General features: G+C 37.6%; 1 protein-coding gene and 2 non-coding genes across 4 annotated transcripts in view; 2 read left to right on the top strand and 1 right to left on the bottom strand.

Annotated features, from left to right (window-relative positions):
• Positions 1-9594, top strand: part of Exd1 (exonuclease 3'-5' domain containing 1) — a 49103-nt gene extending 39509 nt beyond the window's left edge. For both annotated transcript variants that reach the window (XM_071607317.1, XM_027923048.2), the window contains 3 exons: positions 1367-1510; positions 4035-4226; positions 7815-9594. In XM_071607317.1, coding sequence (XP_071463418.1) covers positions 1367-1510; positions 4035-4226; positions 7815-8474 — 996 coding nt within the window. In that variant the 3' untranslated portion in view covers positions 8475-9594. The remainder of the gene's footprint in view (positions 1-1366; positions 1511-4034; positions 4227-7814) is intronic.
• LOC114085109 (small nucleolar RNA U13) lies at positions 4958-5061 on the bottom strand. The gene has a single exon (XR_003581403.1). It is a non-coding gene; the product is annotated as a small nucleolar RNA U13 (small nucleolar RNA).
• Positions 9595-14547: 4953 nt separating the features above from the next.
• Positions 14548-14620, top strand: Trnaa-agc (transfer RNA alanine (anticodon AGC)). The gene has a single exon. It is a non-coding gene; the product is annotated as a tRNA-Ala (tRNA).
• The last annotated feature ends 9301 nt before the right edge of the window (positions 14621-23921 follow it).

The raw sequence follows: 23921 nt of genomic DNA, 5'->3' as shown, positions 1-23921 counted from the left end.
TTTATTAATTTTTTTTTTAGTTGTAGATGAACTTAATACCTTTATTTTCTATTTTTACGTGGTTCCGGGGATCAAACCCAGTGTCTCACACATGCTAGGCAAGCGCCGTACTACTGAGCCACAACCCCAGCCCTCCATGTATGTTTTTTTTTTTTGAGTGATGTCATACTCTTTTTAAAAAATATTTATTTATTTATTTTTAGTTGTAGTTGGACACAACACCTTTATTTCACTTGTTTATTTTTGTATGTGGTGCTGAGAATTGAACCCAGGGTCTCGCACGTGCAAGGCGAGCGCTCTACAGCTGAGCCTCAACCCCAACCCCTCCATGTATATTTAATATGCCAAAATATACTCTACTGTCATGCATATCTAAAAAGAAAATAATAAAAAATTTTTAAAAACCTTTAAGGGCTTGAACTAGGTGTAGTCAGGCATACTATAATCCCAGGGGCACAGGAGGCTGAGGCAGGAGATTCACAAGTCCAAACCCAGCCTCAGCAATTTAGCAAGGCCCTGAGAGAAAGAGAGGGAGAGAGAGAAAAACAAAAACAGAAAAAAAAAGTCAGTAGTTTCTACTTTTAAAAATTATTTCAAAATAATAAACAACTTTAAATTTCCTGGTGGTGTGGCCTAACATGGATCCTTGGGGAAAATGGTATTTAAAGTATTTCTCTTAAAATAGTTTCTTGTTGTTGGTTTTGGTACTGGGGATTGAACTCAGGGATACTTAAACACTGAGCCACATCTCCAATCTTTTTTTATATTTTATTAGGACAGGGTCTTGCTAAGTTGCTGAGACTGGCTTTGAACTCCCAATCCTCCTGCCTCAACCTCCTGAGCTGTTGGGATTACAGGTGTACACCACCACACCCAGTTTAAAATAGTTTTTAAGATAGTTAAAACTAAAAACTTAAAATCGATTTTTTTTTTTTTGGTACCAGGAATTGAACCCAGGGCTATTCAAGGTATATTCAACTACTGAGCCATATCTCCAGCTCTTTTTATTTTTATTTATTTTATTTAAGTTTTTTTAAATTGTCAATGGACCTCCCTATTTTATTTATTTATATGTGGTGCTGAGAATTGAACCCAGTGCCTCACACATGCTAGGCAAGCGTTCTACCACTGAGCCACAACCCCAGCCCTTATTTTTTACTTTGAGACAGAGTCTCACTAAATTGCTTAGGGCCTCACTAAATTGCTGAACCTTGCTTTGAACTTGGGATCCTCCTGCCTCAGCCTACTGAGCCTCTGGGATTATAGGCATGACTCACCACTACTGGCTAAAATAGTTTTTAATATAATTTTGAGATAGTTTTCTGTATACACTTAACTGGTTAATTTGTCTTTTTTAACACTGCAGGTAGCAGATGTCCTTCAGTTTTCCATGGAAACAGGTGGCTTTCTTCCAAATTGCATCAGTACTCTGCAGGAAAATTTAACTAGACACCTTAAAGTAGCCCCTAAATATCTCTTCTTTCTAGAAGAAAGACAAAAACTGATTCGGGTAAGTATTAAGGGATATCCCATTTGATGTTATTTTTTCAAGTGTTTTCTTGAGCACCATTAATAGTCTATTATATTGCCAGGTACAATGGTACATGCCTGTAATCCAAGGAGCTTTGGAGGCTGAGGCAGGAGAATCACAAGTTCAAAAACAGCCTCAGCAACTTAATGAGGTCCTAAGCAACTTCATGAGAATCTGTCTGAAAATATAAATAAATAAATAAATAAATAAATGGTCTGGATGTTTCTAAATTGTTAGTGCCCCTGGCTGTTGGCTGCCATGTAAGCATATGAGCATTGCCAGAATCTTAGTTGTGCCAAGTAGAAAAAGGTTTCAGTTGGAGAAAAGATTTGTTGATTATCATTTTAAAAGTACTCTGAAATAAAACCAGGCTTTCTTGAGCCTACCTATAATCCCAGAAATTTGGGAGGCTGAGGCATGAAAGATTAAAGTTCAAAGCAAGCCTCATCAATTTAGCGAGGCCCCAAGCAACTTAGTGAGACCCACTCTCAAAATAAAAAGGGCTGGGGATGGGCAAAGAGGAGAGAGGGGTGGGGAGAGGGGTATGGGGGCAGGAAAGATGGTGGAATGAGATGGACATAATAAATTACACATATATAAAATGTACAATTTGGTTAGTTTCAACATTGGTATATCCCTGTGAAATTATCACCAAAATAAGGGGGGAAAAATCTGTATAGCTCCCTCTCCATGACATACTGTAGAAATAGAATCAATCAGTATGTACATATGGATTATTTCATTTAACAGAATTATTTTGAGAGTTATTATGCTATAGCATGATAATATACTTCTTTTTGTTGCCTAGTTGTATTCTGTGGTGTGCATATATCACAGTTTACTCATGTGTTGCTATGAATGGTATGAATATTTGTGGATAGGCTTTTGTGTTGATGTATACTTTTCACTTCTATCTGGCAAGTATCTAGGAATAGAATTGATAGATGATATTGTAGATGTTATGTTTCACTTCCAAATTGTTTTCCAATGGGCCTCTATTTATTCACATTCCCATCCAGAAGTGTATGAAATTTCTAGTTCCTGTGCATCCTTGCCAACACTTGGTCACTCTTAATTTTAGTCATTCTTATGGGTATTGACAATATATGGTTTTAATTCAACACTCATAGTGTTGAGCGTCTTCTGTATTTATTTACCATCTGTATGTCATCTTTTTTTTTCTTTTTATGGTACTGGGATTCAACTCATGGGCACTCTGCACACCCGCTTTTTATTTTGAAATATGTTCTTGTTAAATTTCCAAAGCTGACCTGAACTTGTAATCCTCCTGCCCAGCCTCCTTCATCACTGGGATTGCAGGTGTGAACCACTATGCCTGACTTATTTATCATCTTTAATTTTAAAAAGTAAGGTAAGACCTGGCCAGTCGCTGTGGCACATGCCTATAATCCCAGCAGTTCTGGAGGCTGAGACAGAAGGATGGTGAATTCAAAGCTAGCCTCAGCAATGGTGAGAAGCTAAGTAACTCGGTAAGACCCTGTCTCTAATAAAATACAAAAATTGGGCTGGGGATGTGGCTCAGTGGTTGAGTCCCCCTGAGTTCAATCCCTGGTCCCCCCCACACAAAAAAAGTAAATTAAGCCCTGCTTGGTGACTCACCCCTGTAATCCCCACTACATGGGGGGGGGCTGAGGTAGGTGGATATCAAATTAGAGGCTGGACTGGCAATTTAGTGAAGACCTTTCTCAAAATTTAAAAAGGACCTTGGATCAGTTTAGTGATAGAGTGCCTCTGAGTTCAATACTCAGTACCAGAAAAACAAAAATTAAGTTAGGTTGTTTGCTTTCTTAAAAAAAAAAAAAAAAAGTGGGGGGTGGGGATATGACTCAGTGGTTAAGTGCCTCTGGGTTCAATCCCTGGTACCCCCACCTTGCTCTTACCCCCCCAAAAAAGTATTCTGAAATATAATTCCATGTTGGGATAATTGGGAAACTTTTGTAGGAATTTGGATTAAGCTGGGTGCTGTAATCCCAATGACTCCAGAGACTGAGATGGTAAGATTTCGAGTTCAAAGCCAGCCTAGGCAATTTAAAATGTTGTTCAGCGTTTAAACACCCATTTCAATACCCAGTACCCCCCCCCCAAAAAAAAAAGAAAGTGAATTAAGCTGATGGAAACAAAATTATACAAGTTATTTCTCCCAAAATAATATAAATTTTCTTTATATTATGACCACCAGTATCCCTGAATATAAACTTAGATCATGACCATACTGTCTACAAATTTGGACATATACTCCAGTCTGCTGCCTCCAACTTTGAGAACTCCTGATTGACCAATCTCCCTGTGTCTCTCATGCACCCTGTATATGTATGGGTATGGATGCATGCATGCACTCAGAAAGCTACTGATGGTGTGAAAGTAGGAGGTAAAAATAGAAGGGAATAACAGTATTTTAGATTAAGCAACCTTTATACAATTATTTTCTGTAAAGTTTTACTTACTCTTCATTAAAAAAAAAAAATTGTTTGGGTGTTTCTAGGAGAATCCAGAAGTGTGGTTCACAAGACCTCTTCCACCCTCTTTGCTGAAAATTTTGGCCCTGGAGGCAACCTACCTGCTACCCCTTCGCTTGGTACTTATGGATGAGATGATGTCTGACCTAACTACCCTGGTGGATGGGTACCTAAACACCTATAGAGAAGGGTCTGCAGACCGGCTTGCAGGCATGGAGGTATGTGCACCTCCTTTTCTGCAGTTTTTGCCTCTTCCTCACGAGGGCACAATGATACCGATTCATCATAACCATAGTAACTTTCACGGGCAGACTTAGTGATAAATATTCTTAAAGAGAATATGGTTTGTGCTTGATCCATCCCTTTCAGCACCTTTTCCCCAAATCATTATGTTTCCAATGAATGTTTCTGTCAATCAAGTAAACATAAGATTTTTATGAATTATTTTTATGCAGCCAGAGTAACATAAGAGTGTATAAGTGAGAAGTTGGTGATAGATAGATAGATAGATAGAAAATAAATAAATATAAATATGTACACACACATATATACATAAAATAAGTCAACCATCATAAGTCAAAGACCGTCTGTATATGAGACAGAGTTTACAGCTGACAAAGCCCAAAATATTTATTTAATTCAATATTTATTCAACTTACTACACATTGTATACATATATTAAAATACACACTGTACTTGATAAGTATGTACAATTAATATGGCAATTAAAAATAAAGATGTAGGGGCTAGGGTTGTGGCTCAGCTGTAGAGCACTTGCCTAGCTCGTGTGAGGCGCAGGGTTCGATCCTCAGCACCACATAACAATAAATAAAATAAAGATATTGTGTCCAACTACAACTAAAAATATTAAATAAATAAATAAATAAATAAAATAAAGATGTATACAAACTCCACTTAAATGTATGATATTTTGCTTTTTTTTTTTTCATGTCAGACCAGAAATGTGCCAATATCATAGAAAGGCTTGAGGAAGGAACATCTCACACAATATCATGAAAACCTAATTATCATGTTTATGAACTACAAAAGACCTATATATTTTTATTTTAATGTGTTATTGGATTCTAGTTCCAAACATGGTTCAATGTTAGGATATTTCTCCATTTTCATAGAGCCAAGAAAGATTTATGATTATCTCATAAATGCTGAAAAAAATTTGTATAATCCTTTACATGCATTACTGATTAAAGTCAGAATGGATGGGTACTTTTCTAATACACTGGGCCAGGCATGGTGGTGCATGCCTGTAATCCCAGCAACTTGGAGACTGAGGCAAGAGAATCACAAATTCAAAGCCAGCCTCAGCAGCTTAGTGAGACCCTAAGCAATTTAGCAAGACCCTGTCTCAAAATAAAAAATGTGGGCATGTAGCTCCATGGTGGAAAAAAATCCTAGAACCAAAAAACAACAACAACAAACAAACAAAAACTGCCACAAGCAAAAAGAGAATTTAACAAAATAATAATAATATAAAAGTTAATAGGTTTTCTAAATCTATAAAAACAGCTAGAAAATATAATGGGAGAAAACACCCTATGTATAGTTGTATGAAAAAATACAGGTTGCCAGGTGTGGTGGCGCATACTTGTAATCCCAGCAGCTCGGGAGACTGAGGCAGGAGGATTGCAAGTTTAAGACCAGCCTCAGTGACTTAGCAAGGCCCTAAGCAACTTGGTGAGACCCTATCTCAAAATTAAAAATAAAAAGGGCTGGGGAGGGCTGGGGATGTGGCTCAAGTGGTAGCGCACTTGCCTGGCATGTGTGCGGCCCGGGTTCGATCCTCAGCACCACATACAAACAAAGATGTTGTCTCTGCCGAAAACTAAAATGTAAATAAAATATTTAAAAAAAAAAAAAAAAAAGGGCTGGGGATGTGGCTCAGTGGTTAAGTGCCCCTGGGTTCAATCCCTGGTACCAAAAAAAAAAAAGACATAAATGAAGCAAACATTTTAATATTACTGCACAGTGTAAAAGAACACTTAAATGAATGGGAACACTAAAAAATTTTAGCTATTGATCATTCCTAAATTAATCTTTGAATTTAATTCTATTCTCATAAAAATAGTAACACCTGGATTATTATGACAGATTGTCATTACAGACTTTGTAAAAACCAATAAATATGCAAGAATAGCCAGGAAACCTTGGGAAAAGGAGTATGCTGAAAGAAGACTGGCTTTGTAAAATATTAAAACAAAGCTACACTAAAACATTTTTTAATTAACTTTTTTTAATATTTATTTTTTAGGTATGGATGGACACAACACAATGACTTTATTTTTATGTGGTGCATGAGGATCGAACCCAGGTCCCGCCTGTGCCAGGCAAGCGTTCTATCGCCAAGCCACAATCCCAGCCCTAAAACATTTTTTGACTGATACATGATTAAGCAGGTGAATGGAATGAAGTAGAGAGCCAAGAAATAAACTCAGTATCAATTTGCCAAGATGATTGTGATAAATTAGCATTTCCAATCAATGGGAGAGATTATTCAGTAAAGGGTCTTAGGCAATTAATTTACAAATATAGAGGAGGAGAACCAGAGTTGGATTGTTCTCTTTCATTACAACAAAATAAACTCCTTGGATCAAGTAGTTGTATAAAAAAGTGAAATTAGATGGGACTAGGGTTGTAGCTCAGTGGTAGAGCACTTGCCTAGCACACGTGCAGCACTGGGTTCTATCCTCAGCACTACATAAAAATAAATAAATAAAATAAAGGTATTGTGTCCATCTACTACTAAAAAAAATTTTAGTGAAATTAGAAAATTATTAGAAAAAATAATTTAAAAATTTTAATACAGGAATTTTTTAACGTAACACAAAAATACTCAAAGTTCATACATAAAAAATTCATAAATTTGACTTTGCAAACTTGTTGTGATAGTTGGGCCTAGTGACATGTGCCTGTAATAGCAGCTATTTGAGATGCTGAAGCAGAAACATTGTCTGAGAACAGGACTTTGAGGCCAGCCTGGGCAATGTAACTAAATCCTGCCTCAAAATGAAAAATAAAAAGGCCTGGGGACATAGCTCAGTGGTGGGTCACTCTGTTTGTGTGTGTGTGTGTGTGTGTGTGTGTGTGTGTTGGGGGAGGGGGACACAACAGGTTTGGTTAAGTAAGTTACAATATGTCCATATAGCCCTTAGAAATGCTAATATGGAACAATCTCCTAAACATTTTTTTTTAGTAAAAAAACAAACAAACAAAAACAAGATGCTGAAGAATATATAATGTGTGGTATCATTTGTGTAGAATGATTTTAGTTACCAACATTAAAAGTTAGGGGAAAAACCAAAGATGCCATCAAGACTGGGAGTGTAACTCAGTAGTAATGCACTTGCCTACCATGGGCAAGGCTCTGGGTTGGATATCTAGTATTGCAAAAATAATAAAAAAGTAATGCATTGGAAATATAAACATGTAATAAGGTGTATATGTATACACTTATAATCATATATGCAGACTTCCTCTGGTAGGTTACACAAGAAACAGCTTTTTAGAAGATGCATCTGCTAAGGCAACTGGGGCCAGGTTGGGAGACTCACTTTCCCTGTATAATCTTTACACATACATGTGTACACACACATGTGGACTCATTACCTTTTCAAAATATTTTTGCTCAAAAATAGTACAATTATAGTTGAAGACACTAGAGGGTGATATATGAACACATTTGAATAGACTCTAGAGCACCTATTCTTGTCAGGCATAATAGAAGTGATTTTTAAGTACCATATTCAAAGGTTAGCTATCATAAACCTATGTTCATTTTCTTTTCTTAGCCTACATGTATGGAGCTTCCAGAGGAGCTACTTCAACTCAAGGACTTCCAGAAGGAGCGCAGAGAGAGAGCTGCAAAAGAATATAAGGTGAATGCAAAGGGACTCCTAATAAGGACTGAGCTACGCCCAAAGAAATCAGTGGCAGAGACAACAGGAAAAGAGGAAAAAGTCAGAGGCTTCTTATTTTGTAAAAATTCTAGAATAGATAAAGCTCCAAGTTTTACATCTCCGGAATTTCATGAGGATGTGAATTTTTTGAAAGAAGGAGCTAAACAAACAACAGTGAAGTCTCATCTACCTCCCATAAAGGAAGGAGAAGCCAGTGACAATTCCAGTAACAAACTCATTTGTCCTGAGTTAAAAGGGTTAAAGGAGCAAAGAATAACTCAGAAAGAACACTTTATAATACCCAAGCATGAGTTCCAGGCAAGTTTTTCTTTGAAAGAAGAGATAGAACAGTTATTGATGGTGGAAAATAAGGAAGATTTCACATGCACAAAGCAAGAAGTTTCAGTGTCTTCTTCTCTTCCTCAGGAAACCAGAGTGTCACCAGCTGATACCTTTCATCCTTTCAAAAAAGCTGTGATTTCCACACTCCCTCCCTGTCCAGCTTTGGAGAAAACAGATTCATGGATAAATCCTTCTTTAAATCTGCCTTAGGATTTATAGTTTGTCCCTGAGGCCATAAAGATGGCTCATTTCTCTGCCATACAGGGCCTTTCGAAATGTTTAAGTTTCTCATGTTGTATGTTTTGTATGCCTCCATTATAGGCTTCAGGGAAAATTATATCCTCTTGCTTACTGCTGAGTTCCTGGTATTTGGGTTAGAATGAGAATGAATAACTAATGAAAGAAATACAATTTCTGATTATGTCACTATGCAGAAATGTTGCCAGTGGACAGAGTAAATTATTTCTCATAATTTGGATTAAGAGGATTTGAAGAAGGGAAAAATCTTGGCCTTAGTATCAGGAAGGATCTTTCATTTAAAATTTTTGCTTTGTGTTTTGGCTTTCAGATTTGTTTGAAGGGGGATCTGCAAAATTCATATTCATAGGCTGAAAAATATTGGTAGTACTTTTTTTAGTAAAAAAAACAAATGAACAAAAAACTAGAGGGTGATATATGAACACATTTGAATAGACTCTAGAGTACCTATTCTTGTCAGGTATAATAGAAGTGATTTTTAAGTACCGTATTCAAAGGTTTAGCTATCATAAACCTATGCTCATTTTCTTTTCTTAGCCTACATGTATGGAGCTGCCAGAGGAGCTACAAAAAAATTGCCAGTACTTTTCTCCTCTTAAAATATAACTTTATGCCTAAATTCTGAATGTTTTATTGGCCTTATGTTTTAGACAAACAATAATTGATGTTATTATAGGAATCAGTATCTCAATTTTAATTTTTTCTTATTTCATTTACTTTCAGCAGTTTTTATTTATTTCCTAACAAAGCAGGAGCTTTACATTTGTTTTTAGTATGTCTATTATGTGAACTTGAAGTTTGACTGAACTCTATTTGCCTGGAGTTGGTACACTTTCTCAGGGTAAAAGGGAGGCAGCTTGTATCGAGCCTTTTTTATTTTGAGTACTTGCAAATTACTCACATTCTTTGGCATAAAATAACCAATAAACCTGTTTTGGCATTAGGTTAACTCTCTCTTTCCTTAATGGGGTTAGGTAGGAAGACGTTGGAATATATCTGGATTTCCAGGTCTATAGTACAGTTTAGAAATCTATAATTTGACTGTTACAGGACTATATTACTTATTGCACTTAGGGGAAATTTAGGGACAGTCTAAGGTTAGGAACATCATTGTCTGTACCAGCTGATTCTGAGTGCTAAAGAAAGAATTGCTGTGCCCTTCCTCACTGCAGAACCCAGACTTAGTCTGAGTTTAAGATTAAGGCCTCAGCCCCAAATTGCGTTGTCTCACCTTGTCCCTAGTTTAGAAAGTCACTTGGAGCTAATGTGCTTGCTGAATCATTTTAGGTGAATGCATTTTCAGGTTGAGCCCAGAATGTGGTTACTCTAGGGTTACTCTAGAAGGGGTGTAAATTCCTGTAAAATTCTTAGAATTGTTTAGCTTCTTGTGAAATCATTAAGTTACTACTCATAGCACACACACATACAGACACATACACAGACACACTAAGAAGTATAAAATGCAATAGTTTTCATATTTAAAAAAGGATTTTTCTTTCATTGCATAAGTTTTGTTGTGCTTGAATAAGAACAGCTGAGCATGGTGGGGCAGACCTGTAATCCCAGCTATTTGGGACACTGAGTCAGGAGGATCCTAGTTAAGGGCAGCTTCAGCAATTTAGCAAGACTCTTTCTTTCTTTCTTTCTTTCTCTGTTTCTCTCTCTCTCTCTCTCTCGTACTGGGGATTGAACTCAGGAGCACTCAACCACTGAGCCACATCCCCAGCCCTATTTTGTATTTTATTTAGAGATAGGGTCTCACTGAGTTGCTAAGTACCTTGCCATTGCTGAGGCTGGCTTTGAACTGGAGATCCTCCTGTCTCAGACTCCTGAGCTGCTGGGATAGCAAGAGCCTTTCTCAAAACAAAAAATAAAAATGGCTGGGGATGTAACTCAGTGGTAAAGCCTCTGGTTCAATCCCCATGATCAAACAACAACAACAAACAAAAGGCTCAATATGATAGCCTTTAGCCACATGTAGCTATTTAATTTTAAAATTAAGAGCCAGGTGTGGTGGTGCATGCCTGTAATACCAGTAACTCAGGAGGCGGAGGTAGGAGGATGGCAAGTTCAAAGCCAGCTAAAGCAACTTAGCAAGACCCTCTCTCAAAACAAAATATAAAAAGGGCTGGAGACATTTAAGGTGTCCCTGGTTCAATCCCCAGTACATAAATAAATAAATAAAACTAGGATTCCATTCCTCAGTTACACTTGTCACAATTCTAGTACTCAGTGGTCCAATATAGCAAGTGGTTACCATAGAGAACAGCACAGATTTAAAACATTATTGTCATTTCACAAAATTCTTTTTATTTTATTTTAATTTAATTTAATTTTATTGGTGCTGGGGATTGAACCCAGAGCCTTGTGCATGCTAGGCAGGCACTCTTCCAACTGAGCTATATCCCTAGCCTTTTCACAAAATTCTTTTGGACAGTATGGTAGAGATATACTTTGACTCGCCAAACTAAATGAGCTTTTGGGGTGTTTTCTCAGTGTAACACTCAAAGCTGCATTTTTCTCCACATCCTCATTTTAGCTGGGAGTTAGGACCAGCCATAAAGTTCTGTTCTTTGCTAGATAGGGTATACAAAGTACCTGGGTGTTCTATGCCCTAAGATTTTTTGGAAAAATCTTGATGCTTGTGTTTCAACCCATTGTTGAGTTCTTCCCCTTGTACTTTTAGAAACTTGCTCAAATCCACCACTAATTTTCTGCATCTACCCTACTTAGCAGGGTTTTCTATATGTGACCTTCAATTACAGACTAGTAATCTGACTCTTAAAATTTTAGAATTAGGAAATGAGGTTAAATGACCTCCCTGAACAAAAATGCAGAACTGAGAATAGAACCCATGTTTCTTGGCTTCTTGGCCCAGTCATCATTATTTTCAACTGTAGTAGAAAAGCCACTGTAGAAGCTTTGCCTTTTATCTTTCTAAGGGCTTGATAAATCCTAACATGACAAGGTAGAATTTAAATGTCCTATATGCCTTTCATTATTTTGACACAAAACAAGCCCCAGCAGCCTGTTGAAATGAAGCCTGAGGTATATCTCTACCACAGGGAGCCTGGGGGAAATTAACTTCATCTATTGCAACTAGGTACAGTTATCAAAAAGGTTTTATTACAAAAGAAATACAAGTAAATAACTTACAGAAAATCTAAAAAATAAAGAGGAAAAAAATTCTCAACTACCATTCCACTTTTTTCAACCTTTCTTGGTATTCTGACATTTTTCTCTGTATTCTCTCACTCTTTCATCATACAAATGTACACTTGAAACAGAATTACAACCATACTATAAATACTCTTCCTGTGCTTTTTTTTGTATATTTTCCATTTTAAATCCTAAGAGCCAACATATTCAGTCAATGTTTCATTTTTAAGTTAGCATACTATTTAGTAGAATTTGGAAAATACAGAGGAATAGGAAAAAATGTCTCCTCTAATCCCAATGGAAAAAGCAAGTAACACTTTTGTTCATTCCACCTCTACAGGTGGAATTTCTTTCTGCTATATAGTTGTAATCATATGTGTGTATATTTCCTGATTTATGAATGCTTTCCTATGCTGTTTCACAAACTTTACAAAGATTTTTAAGATGGCATTTATCTAAGAGGATGCAGTATTGTTTGTATTTAACGGACTGTATTTTGGTATTCAGTTTTTTTTCAATTCTTCATTTTATACATAAATGTTTTCCATGTTTGATTGTTTTTTGGTTCTGGGGTTTGAACACTGGGTGTTTTATCATGAGCTATAATATCACCTGTTATGGTTTATATGTGGTATCCCTGAAAAGCTCACCAGTGAGACATGCAAGAAGGTTTGGAAGAGAAATGATTGGGCTATAGCCTTAACCTTATCAGTTAATTAATCCCTGATGGGATTAACTGGTAGCTGGAGGCAGGTGGGTGTGGCTGGAGGAAGTGGTTCATTGGGGGCGTGGCTATAGGGTATATATTTTGTATCTGGAGAGTGGAGTCTCCCCCTTCCTCATCTTCCCCTCCCACCTTCTCCCTCTCCATTCTCCCTCTTGCCCTCCTCTCCTCTTTCTGGTCTTCTTGAGAGCTGTTTTCCTCCACCACACTCTTCTTCTGCCAAGATGTTCTGCCTCACTTTTAACCCAAGAAATGGACCCAGCTTCAATTTAGACTGAGAGCTCTGAAACCATGAGCCATCAAATAAACTCTTCGTCTCTAAAATTGTTCTGGTTCGGTCTTTCAGTCACAGTAGTGAAAAGGCTGACTAAAACATCACCCCTTTTGATTTTTAATTTTTAGACAGGGTTTTGTTAAACTGCTGAAGTTATGTTCCATTTATGATCCTCCTGTCACAAGCTACTGGGATTATGGGCCTGTGCCACCATTTCCAGGTATAAAAAGCATTTCTTCTTCTTCTTCTTTTTTTTTTTTTTGGTACTAAGGATTGAACCCAGGAGGATTTTTACCACTGAGCTATATTACCAGCACTTTGTATTCTTTATTTTGAGACAGGATCTTACTAAGTTGCTGAGGTCCTTAATAACTTGCTGAGGCTGGTCTTCAACTTGGAATCCTCCTGCCTTAGCCTCTGAGTCCCTGGGATTCCAGGCATGTGCACCACCCAGCTTAAATAGCATTTCTTAATTATATGGAATAAAAAATATCAGCATGCCTTGCACATTGTAAAGAGAAAGTATTGTTTTGTGAAAAAAAAAATTTCACAGTTTGTATGTGTTGAATTATATGTGTTTCAGTGTTGGTTTGCTGTAAAAAGAAAAAAGCCCTCTAAAGTTAGGAAAGAGAGATGTAGCTTTAAATGCTTATGTAACAAAACAAAAAAAGATAAAATTATTGATCTATGCTTGTACTTTAATCTAGAAAACTAAGAGCAAATTAAAGTTGGGGTAAGTAGAAAATGAAAATAATAATGATAAAATTCAATAAAATTAAAAGAAGACAGAGAAAGTCAATGAAACCTCAAGTTAATTCTTTGGAAAGATCAATAAAGTTGATCTTTATAACCAGATTGAACAACATTGAAAAAAAAAGATTTATTTTACTGATATCAGAAATGAGAGGCTGTCATTGCAATTCTATATATATTAAAAAGTAAATAAGTGGCCTGGGGCTGTAGCTCAGTGGCAGAGCACTTGCCATGCACGTGGGTGGGAGGCACTAGGTTGATCCTTGGCATTACTTAAAAATAATACTCAAATAAAATAAAGGCATGCTATTCATCTACAACTACAAAAAATTTTTTTTTTAAGTAAATAAGCACTGTGACACGTGACTGTAATCCCAGTGGCTGGGAGAGGCGGAGGCAGGAAGACTGAAAGTTCAAACCCAGCCTCAGCAATTTAGCAAGGCCCTAAGCAACTTAGCAAGGCCCTGTCTCTAAATAAAAAAAGAGAAAGGGCTGGGGATATGGCTCACTGGTTGAGTGCCCCTGAGTTCAATCCCTGGTCCCCCAGTCCCCCACCAAAAAGAAAGTAAATAAAGGTGGCTGGAGTTGTAGAGTGCTTTAGCACTTTAGTACTGGGTTCGATCCTCAGAACTACATAAAAATAAATAAAGGTATGTGCCCAATCTATAACTTAAAAAAAAAAAGTAAAGAAGGGTACACTATGAAAATTTCTATGCCCACAAATTGAATAACTTAATTGAAATAGACAAATTCATTGAAAATCATAAATAAATAAAAGTGAATCAAGGAGCAATTGAAAATCTAAATACCTCTAAATGAATTAAAGAAATTTAATTCATAATTTAAGAACTTCTCACAAAGAAAATGTTTTAACCAGATAGCTTCATTGATGAATTTCTATCAAATAATAGAAGAGATAATACCAATCCTTTCAGGGAATAAAAAAAGGAAGGGTCATTTTCTAACTCATTTTAGGAGATCAGCATAACTCTGATACCAAACCAGACAAAATTGCAATAAAACTATAACCTACAACTATATTTCTCATGAACAAAGATGCAAAAGTCTTTGACAAAATATTAACAACTAGAATACAGAAAAAAGGTAATACAGGCTGGGGTTGTGGCTCAGTGGTAGAGCGCTCACCTAGCAAGTGCGAGGCCCTGGGTTCGATCCCCAGTACCACACAAAAATAAATAAAATAAAGGTATTGTGTCCAACTACAACTAAAAGATATTTTAAAAAAGAAGAAGAAAGGTAATACATCCATACTGTGTGAAGTTATCCCAGGAAAGGAAGTATGATTTTATATAAAAAAAAAAAGTATAATGCTTCATAATAGAGAATAAAGAAGAATGAATATATGAGTTTCTCAATGGCTAAAGAGAAATTTTTTTTTTTTTACAAAATTGTACATTTATGATAACAAAAAGCACAACAAGCTAGGCTCAGTGTTGCATACCTGGAATCTCAGGAACTCAGGAGGTTGAGGTAGGAGAATCAAAAGTTCAAGGGCAGGCTTAGCAACTTGGACTTTGCCTCAAAATAAAAAAATTAAAAGACTAGGGATGTAACTTAGTGGTAAAGTGCACCTGGGTTCAATCTCTAGTACCAAACAAACAAACAAAAAAATAGTTTGGAGATTACAAGGTCACAAGCACATGAAATCCAACAGGGCCAAGTATGGCGGCACAGGCCTATAATCCCAGCAACTCAGGAGACTGAGCCATTAGGATCAGAAGTTCAATGGCAGGCTCAGTAATTTAGCAAGGCCCTAAGCAATTTAGCAAGCCTTGTCTCAAAATAAAAAATAAAAAAGGCTGGAGATATGGTTCAGTGGCTAAGTACTCCTGGGTTCAATCCCTGCTACTAAAACAAAGAGAAAAAAATCCTATGGGGTGTATAAAAAACATAATAGGACACATAATTAAATTCAGCAAAGTCAGAGTGTATAATATTATGCAAAATGTAAATGTATAAAAACTACTAACAGGGCTGGGATTGTGGCCCAGTGATAGAGTGCTTGCCTAGTGCATGTGAGGCAATGGGTTCAATCCTTAGCACCACATAAAAATAAATGAATAAAGTCATTATGTCCACTAAAAAATGGGGGGGCTAGGAATGGAATTTAGTGATAAACTATCCCTGAGTTTAATTCCCCAGTACCGAAGGGAAAAAAAAAAAAAAAAACTTAAATAGTATCCAAAACATGATGTTTTCAGGGATACTTTTTTGGAGGGTATCTGGCATAGAACCCAGGAGCACTCAACCACTGAGCCACATCCCCAGCCCTTTTTAATATTTTATTTAGAGACAGGGTCTCACTGAGTTGCTTAGGGCCTCACTAAAATGGTGAGGCTAGTTTTGAACTTCAATCCTCCTGCCTCAGCCTCCTGAGCCGCTGAGATTACAGGTGTGCACCACCACACCTGGCTAGCGATACATTTTTAAAAATGTTTAAGGCCTGTTAAAGAAACCCACAAAATATTGTTGAGAGAAATTAAAGAAGACCTAAGGGAAAATATACCATGGAAAAATAGGTATTGTTAGTACTTCCCAAATTGACCTACAGATTTATTACAATCCCAATAAAAATTCAAGCTGGATTGTATGTAGAAATTGACAAGGTGATTCCAAAACATGTATGGAATGCAAAGACTCAGATAAGATTGTTACCAGCAGTCCTAGGCCAGAGATCTGACTCTGGTAATCCAATAAATCAGGTCCAGCCACTTGCCCCCAAATCAAAAGGGGAGGGTGAAAATCATGAAAGAAACTTCAATCAGTGTAGCCACACCAGGAAGACAAGGGAACCCATGTCCTTGGTCCTGTCTTTGTGGAGTTGACAATGATTTTGAGATTTCATAGAAAGGGGATTGAGGGCAATGGTGGGGGATCTGCATAGCTGGAGAGATTGCACAGCTGCCACAACAGGTGACCTAGGTCAGGCTGGTCTGGTGGATCTTCATTCAGGATTTTCTTTTCGTGGTGGCTTTTGTTATGAGAAGAAAGGTCCCCTTGTCTAGACCATAATTTGTTGTTTGGTTGGTACAAAGAACTGAACCCAGGGTCACTTTACCAGTAAGCCACATCCCAAGCCCTTTAAACAGAGCCAAGCCCTTTTAATAGAGTCTTACTAAATTGTTGAGGCCATCCTTGAATTTGCTATTCTCCTGCATCAGCTTCCCCAGTCACTGGGATTATGGGCATGTGCCATCAAGTCTTAGGGCATAGTTTTTTTTTTTTGTTGTTGTTGTTGTTTGTTGTTGTTTTATAGTTGTAGATGGACAAAATGCCTTCTTTATTTATTTTTATGTGGTGCTAAGGATCAAACTCAGAGCCTCACACATGGTAGGCAAGCACTCTACCACTGAGCTACAGCCTCAGCCCCTAGGGCATAGTTTTGACTTTTGTCACAAGATGTTTATCCATCAGGCTTCTTGTTTCTGGATTTCACTGTGACTGCAGGGGGGGAGGGGAGCACAAACCATAAAGTAAATAAATAAATAAATAGATCTTATAATGGGATATCATCAAAATTTAAAAGCCCTGGCCAGGTTGGTGTATAACCTGTAATCCCAGTGGCTAGAGATGCAGGAGAATAGCAAATTCAGGGACAGCCTCAGTAATTTACTGAGACCTTCAGCAATTTAGGAAGTCTTTCTGTCAAAATAAAAAAAAAAATTGGGATGTGTCAGTGTTCAACACCTCTATGTTCAATCCCTAGTACCAGACCAAATCAACCTAAGCGAACTAATGTTTAATGACAGAAAGCTGAGCAGTGATTGCCTGTGGCTAAGGACAGTCATTGGGGATTGACTGCAAAGATCTCAAGGGAGCTTTTTCGGGTGAAATAGTGTTCTATATCTTGATTATAATGGTAGTTACATTAATGCAAACTTTTTTGTTTTTATTTTTATTTTATTTATTTGTTTGTTTTTTTATTTATTCATTTTGGTACTTGAAATTGAACCCAGGAGTGCTTTATCACTGAGCTACATCTCCAACCCTTTTTATTTTTGAGACAGAGTCTTGCTAAATTGCTTAGGCTAAATTGCTGAGGCTGACCTCAAATTTGTGATCTTCAGCCTCCAAAGTCAGGATGACAGCAATACCTGGCTGATACAAACATTTGTTGAAACTCATTAAACAGTATACTTAAAACAGGTGCGTTTTGTTGGGCAAGGTGGTGTGTGCCTGTAATCTCAGCAGCTCAGGAGACTGAGGCAGGAGGATCTCGAGTTCAAGATCAGCCTCAGCAAAAGCAAAGTGTGAAGCAATTTGAGATCCTGTCTCTAAATAAAATACAAAACAGGGCTGGGGATGTGTCTCAGTGGTCGAGTGCTGCTGAGTTCAATACCCCCAAATAAAAACAAAACAAAACATACAAAAAAAAAACCAGGTGCATTTTATTGTATTAAATTATGTTCAATAAGTTTATTTAGAAACATTCGGTAGGGAGCGGTGGTCACCTGTATAATCCTAATGACTAGGGAGGCTGAGGCATAAGGATCACAAGTTCAAAGACAGCCTTAGCAACTTAACAAGACCCGGAGCAACTTAACAAGACCCAGTCTCAAAATAAGAATAGAAAAATAAAGGACTGGGGATGTGGTTCAGTGGTAAAATACCCCTGTGTACAATCCTCAGAACAAACAAACAAAAAAACATTAAAAAGGGGAATGTAGCTCAATGGTAGAGCACTTGCCATGTGTGAAGCAAAGGGTTCATTCTCTAGTAACACACACACACACACACACACACGAATAAAAATAGTGAACAAAAATAATAAATGTGTTACTATTATAGTTGGAAAATTTAAACAAAAATGTAAAAGAAACAGTAATACATGCATATGGTTATAAAATAAATGCTACAGAAAGACTTACAATGAAAACAAATACATATTTTCCTGATCTTAGTCGTATTCACCAGAGGCATCCACCTTTAATTTTCTTGTGATATAAGTGTCACAGGAACTGAAACTTTAAACCTTGGTTCTTGTGTTTGACAAAAGAAAATTTAAAGTCAGACACCAAAAGCCAGGCAGGAGAACTTTATTATAAATACAAGCAGAGTGAAAGTAAAGTAAGGCTCAAGCAAAGAGCAATCTCAAGAGAGAGTGGGTCAGAGCTGGGGTTGCGGTTCAGCGGTAGAGTGCTTGCCTAGCATGCATGAAGCACTGGGTTCGATCCTCAGCACCACATAAAAATAAATAAAGGTATTGTGTCCATCTACAACTTAAAAAAAATCAAAAGAAAAGAATGTGTATATTAAAAAAAGATGAGGGAGAGAGAGAGATGCTCATCTTTGAGCAGAGAATGACAAAGGAGATGATGCATGGTGCTGCCTGCCTGTAATCCCAGCAATTTGTGAGCCTAAGGCAGGAGGATTGCAAATTCAAAGTGTAACTATGGTCGACTTTATGCTTTGAATATAGCTTTTGCTGCTGTGTCATTGTGACTTATTTTTGAAAAGGACATTTTTTTTTCTCTTCCTTTCTCTCTCTGCCTCCCTAATCTCTCCCCCTTCCCAATCTCAGTGGAAACAGGATTACCTTTCTTCCCCATCCTAGCAGAGTTATCCATCCTTGAGCACACACCTACCACAGGAACAAAGTAATTCAGACCTGGGGATGACACCAGAAGATCTAAGAAATTACTGTCTCCCAAATCAACTGCCGCAGTCTGGCTGGGCACAAATAACCGAGCTGCCACAAAGCACTTGTATGTTCAAACAGGAAACTTTATTGCCCGAACTCCACCAGCACTCCACACACACTTCTGGGGAACTCTCTTGGACCCTGCAAGAACTCAACAGGAACTCCAAAGTAGCAGGCACCTGAGGCAGCAAGAGCTGCCCTATTGCAGGACAGTAAAGGTCTATATACAATTGAATAAACAGCTTAACATAACCATCATCATCTCAATGGCTGGCTGGCGCCACCTCTCAACCACTCCCTTCTGGCAAAATGCCATGCGTCATCCCTACTGGGCTGTGGCCCTCAACATCTCCCCCCTTCTGTTTAATTAAACAACAAGCATGTGGCTTAGGGACTGTGCCTGTCTTAGGTTGTCCAATACTACATATGGTTCTTACCCGTCATCGGATGAGCTGACCTCAAGCCATCAGCCTCCTGTCTTAGGTTGGTACCATTGCAATTGGATCTTACCCATCATTGACTACCGGTCCAGCATACAGCCATACTTGTGGATAGGCCTTTGCACCAGTGTGGGGGGGTGAGGTTCTTTGCCTCACCTCTGTTGGCCCCCAAATACCAGTGGGGGGTGAGGTTCTTTGCCTCACCTCTGTTGGCCCCCAAATTTGGCCTTTGCTAGCAGAAGAGAGGAGGATGCAAAATGCCATGACACCAAGCCAAATGACGGCTCTTTTTGGAAAAATTGTACCACTGATGACACCATCAGCAAAGATGCCCCAGCACTACCACAATTCGCTGCACCAACAGATAGTTCACAATGCATACAAGTGATACATAGTCCAGGCCAGTTCTGCAAGCAGTTCAAAGCAGAGGATTCCATCAATATGTCCATTTCCTCTCAAAGTAAATCGACTCCTTGATTGAGCATCACTTGTTGAGTTATTATTCATTGATGCATCAGTTTATACAGTTTACTGTGATAGCTATCGAAGAAGCTGTAGTTTGGTTTTATCTTTGTCTTTACCGGCACTGGGATGAAGATAAGAATTCTGGCAATGAAGGCTAAAAAAAATTATGTAACATTCCAACAGGCACTAAAAGAAAGCAATTTTCTAAACAATTTAGTATCCTGAATAGAATTAGATATAATGAAAAGGAAAGGTGAAAGTAAACAAACAGATCTGTTAACCTCCTTTTATGTTCACATTTTAAAACAATCCAGAAAAGGATACTTGTACATGATAATACATATTTGGCGGCCACCTAAAACAGATTACTTCCATGACTCAAGGTCAGGAAAATTCATATACTTTAATAACATTTTAAATATTTTTAAGTATGGGATCATGAAATACAGTGGCCCTCAACAATTAACAAGTGAATTACAACTCCAGATAGAGAACACATGGATTATGGTCTCTGATTAAACTTCTTTAAAACCCCCATGTTCCCACTGATGGGCAGGAGTCCCCTGCGTTTCTCCTTCTAGCACAGCAATACAACTCTGTTTCCTTTTTCTCAAAACCAAGTCCTTGTTATTGCATTGGCATCTGGGACAAGGATGGAGATTTCCATAACAAAAGCCAGACTCAACAATTTAGGGAGGCCCTAAGCAACTTAGTGAGACCCTGTCTCAAAATAAAAACAGCTGGAGATATGACTTAGCGCCCTTGGGTTCAATTCTCAATACCTAGATAGATAGATAAAATGGTAATGACTTTAAGAAAACTTGTGACCTTGCCATGTATTTCACTGCTCCTTGCTAGCTACTTCCTGACATTAGGAATTGAACCCAGGGGTGCTCAACCATCGAGCTACATCCCCAGCACTTTTTATTTTGGGGACAGGGTCTTCCTAAATTCCTTAGGCTAGCCTCGAATTTACAGATCTTCCTGCCTCAACCTCCAGGGTAGGGATTACAGGCAAGTGCCACCAAACCAGTCTGAAGCATCCACTTTTTAATACTTAAACATTTTTTCCCAATGAACTAAAGTGTAATGTGGTGAAGTGGAAAGTGGTGAATTGATGAAAGACATTTGATTGTAAGAGCTGCTGATCTCTCCAAATTGCAGGAATAGCTTCTCTGATTTGTATGAGACACTTCCACATTCTGGAATTCTCAAATTCCCCAAAGTGCATTATTGTTCATAACTTGAAAGCCACCTGATGGCTAAATCCGGAGTATTTGAATAAGAATTTTATAATGCAAACAAATTCTAATTAAAACATTCCTTAGAGCCAAAACAGCAAGTTCCAGGAAAGAGTGAAAGAAGGGAAAGAAATTCTCCTTATTGTGCAATTTGTTGGGACATCATCCATAGTTTGCTGCATAACCCCCTCCCTTTTTTTTAACTGGTGAATTATAGTTATACATATTGATGAGATTTGTTGTTACATATTTGTATATGTACACAATGCAACAATATAATTTGGCCCATATCACTCCCCAGCACCCCCTCCCCGCCATCCCATATTTTGCTTTTTAAGAAGCCATTGAAATAGCAAAATTTTGGTGTAAAAGGAAAGGAAATTCTTCCTTAGCCTATCTTTCTGAGAAGGCCAACTTAAAAGAAGTAAAATATAAATGGAAATATTTAATGTATGACTTTCACATACTTATACTTGCCTATGAAGGTAACTATGAAGTTACCTGACTGCAGTGTCTCACATAGAAGGCTTTATTTGTGTATTTACTAGCAAACATTTTGAAGTGACTTTTTAGAGCTGGGCACTGGGCTGGGTTGGGAAATCAGAGATAGTAGACAGAGTTCTTTCTCTTAGAACTTAAAGAGTCTAGTGAAAGACATGTAGAAAAAGTATAACTGAAATAATAATTATGTTCAAGGTGAACCAGTGCATTGTGTAGGCATTAGGGAGGCAGAGAAGCCCTGGAGAGCATATGGCACTTCCCCTGCAGCTGAGATGGGAATCAAGGAGGTCTTTTGGGTTTTTTAGTGCTCTACTACTGAGTTATGCCCCTAGACTTTTTAATTTTTAATATTTGAGACAGAATCCCACTAAATTGCCAAAGCTAGCCTCATATTTGCAATCCCCCTGCCTCAGTCATCCCAATCACTGGTGGGATTAAAATCATCAGCTCAGCTCAAAGAGCTGCTGCCTCTTATTTATTTATTTATTTATTTTTGGTACTGGAGATTGAACCCTGGGGCACATGACCAGTAAGCCACATCCCTAGCTCTTTTTTTTTTTTTTTTTTGGTATTTTTTATTTAGAGACAGGGTCTCACCGAGTTGCTTAGTGCCTTGCTAAATTGCTGAGGCTGGTTTTAATTCATGATCCTCCTGCCTCAGCCTCCTGAGCTGCTGGGATTACAGTAGTGTGCCACTCTGCCAGGCTCAAAAACTTTCTTAAAAGTTGGGGAAGTGTACACTTTGGGCAAGAGAACTATGAAGAGTTCATTATTGCAACAGGGAAAAACATAATATATGATAGAGAAAGGCAACACTGGGAAATAGGTTGGGTCCATGTGTCTGTTATTTTATTTATTTATTTAGTCATAAGCAAAAGAACTGACTTGGCTAATGTAAGCAAAAAGAGAATTTATTGGAAAAATTAATGACTCTTAGAATTGACCAGAAAGCTAGACAACTAGGCTTGGAAATAGCTGCAGAAATGTAGGTAGCAAGAATTACTCAACTGTCAGAGTGAGTGCCTATATATATATATTCCATCACTGCATAATCTGACTCAAAATTCTGAGGAGGGAATGGAAGAATAGGAAAAAGTTGATTAGTGTATACTAATTTACAATTAGGAACAATAAGTTCTGGTGTAATATTGAACAGTATGGTAATTGTAGATAACAAAAATATACATTTCAAAAAGCTAGAAGAAAGTGTATTGGAAGTTTTCATCATAAAGAAATGATAGCCAGGGTAGTGGTCCACACATGTAAACTGTAATCCCAGCAATTTGGGAGGCTGAGGCAGGAGAATCACAAGTTTGACGCCAGCTTGGGCAATTTAGCGAAATGTCTCAAAATACAAAATGAAAACAAGGAAGATACCTTGATGGTAAATTGCCCCTGGTTCAATCCCCAGTATTATAAAGAAGAAAATGATAAATGCTCAAGCAGATATATATTTTTAACCTGATTAAACATTATACAGTGTATACAGATAAGAAAACATCATGTTACATCATTCATATGTACAACTTTATATGTCATTTAACAATAAATTTAATTTAGCAGGGCATGATGGTGCTTGCCTATAAACCCAGTGGCTCAGAAGTCTCAGGAGAATGGAAGATTCAAAGTCAGCCTTATTTTTAGTGAGATCCTGTCTCAAAATAAAAAATAAAAAAGGTTAGGGATAAAGCCCAGTTATTAAGTGTTCCTGGGTTCAATCCCGGTACAATTGATTAATTAAAATGAAAAAATCCTGAGGAGAATTTCAGGTTTTTTATAATGAACTTGCCCATCCAGGACACCCTGATTTATTGTCCTATCAATACAAAATGGGAAAAGTAATTCCTTCAAAAGTAAACTACTTACTGTTAGAGGAAGGGGAATTAAAGATATGCCCTCTTGAGAAGTACAGGTTTTATCCTAACTATAAGAAACCATTGAAGAATTATGAGCAAGGAAATTAAATGATCAGAGATGTAGATTATAGGTCATCCTTCTTTAAATTGGAGTGCAGGCTGGGCAAGGTGGCACAGGCTTATAATTCCAGCAATTTGGGAGGCTGAAGCAGGAGGATCACAAGTTCCAGGTCAGTCAAGAATTTAGCAAGACCCTACCTCAAAATGAAGAATAAAAAGGACTGCGGATTTGGCTCAGTGGTTGACTTTCCCTGAGTTTAATCT

The sequence above is a fragment of the Marmota flaviventris genome, chromosome 2, assembly GCF_047511675.1.
Source record: "Marmota flaviventris isolate mMarFla1 chromosome 2, mMarFla1.hap1, whole genome shotgun sequence".
Taxonomy (NCBI): domain Eukaryota; kingdom Metazoa; phylum Chordata; class Mammalia; order Rodentia; family Sciuridae; genus Marmota; species Marmota flaviventris.
Note: the sequence above shows the minus strand (reverse complement) of the source record. Positions and strands in the feature narration are given on the sequence as shown.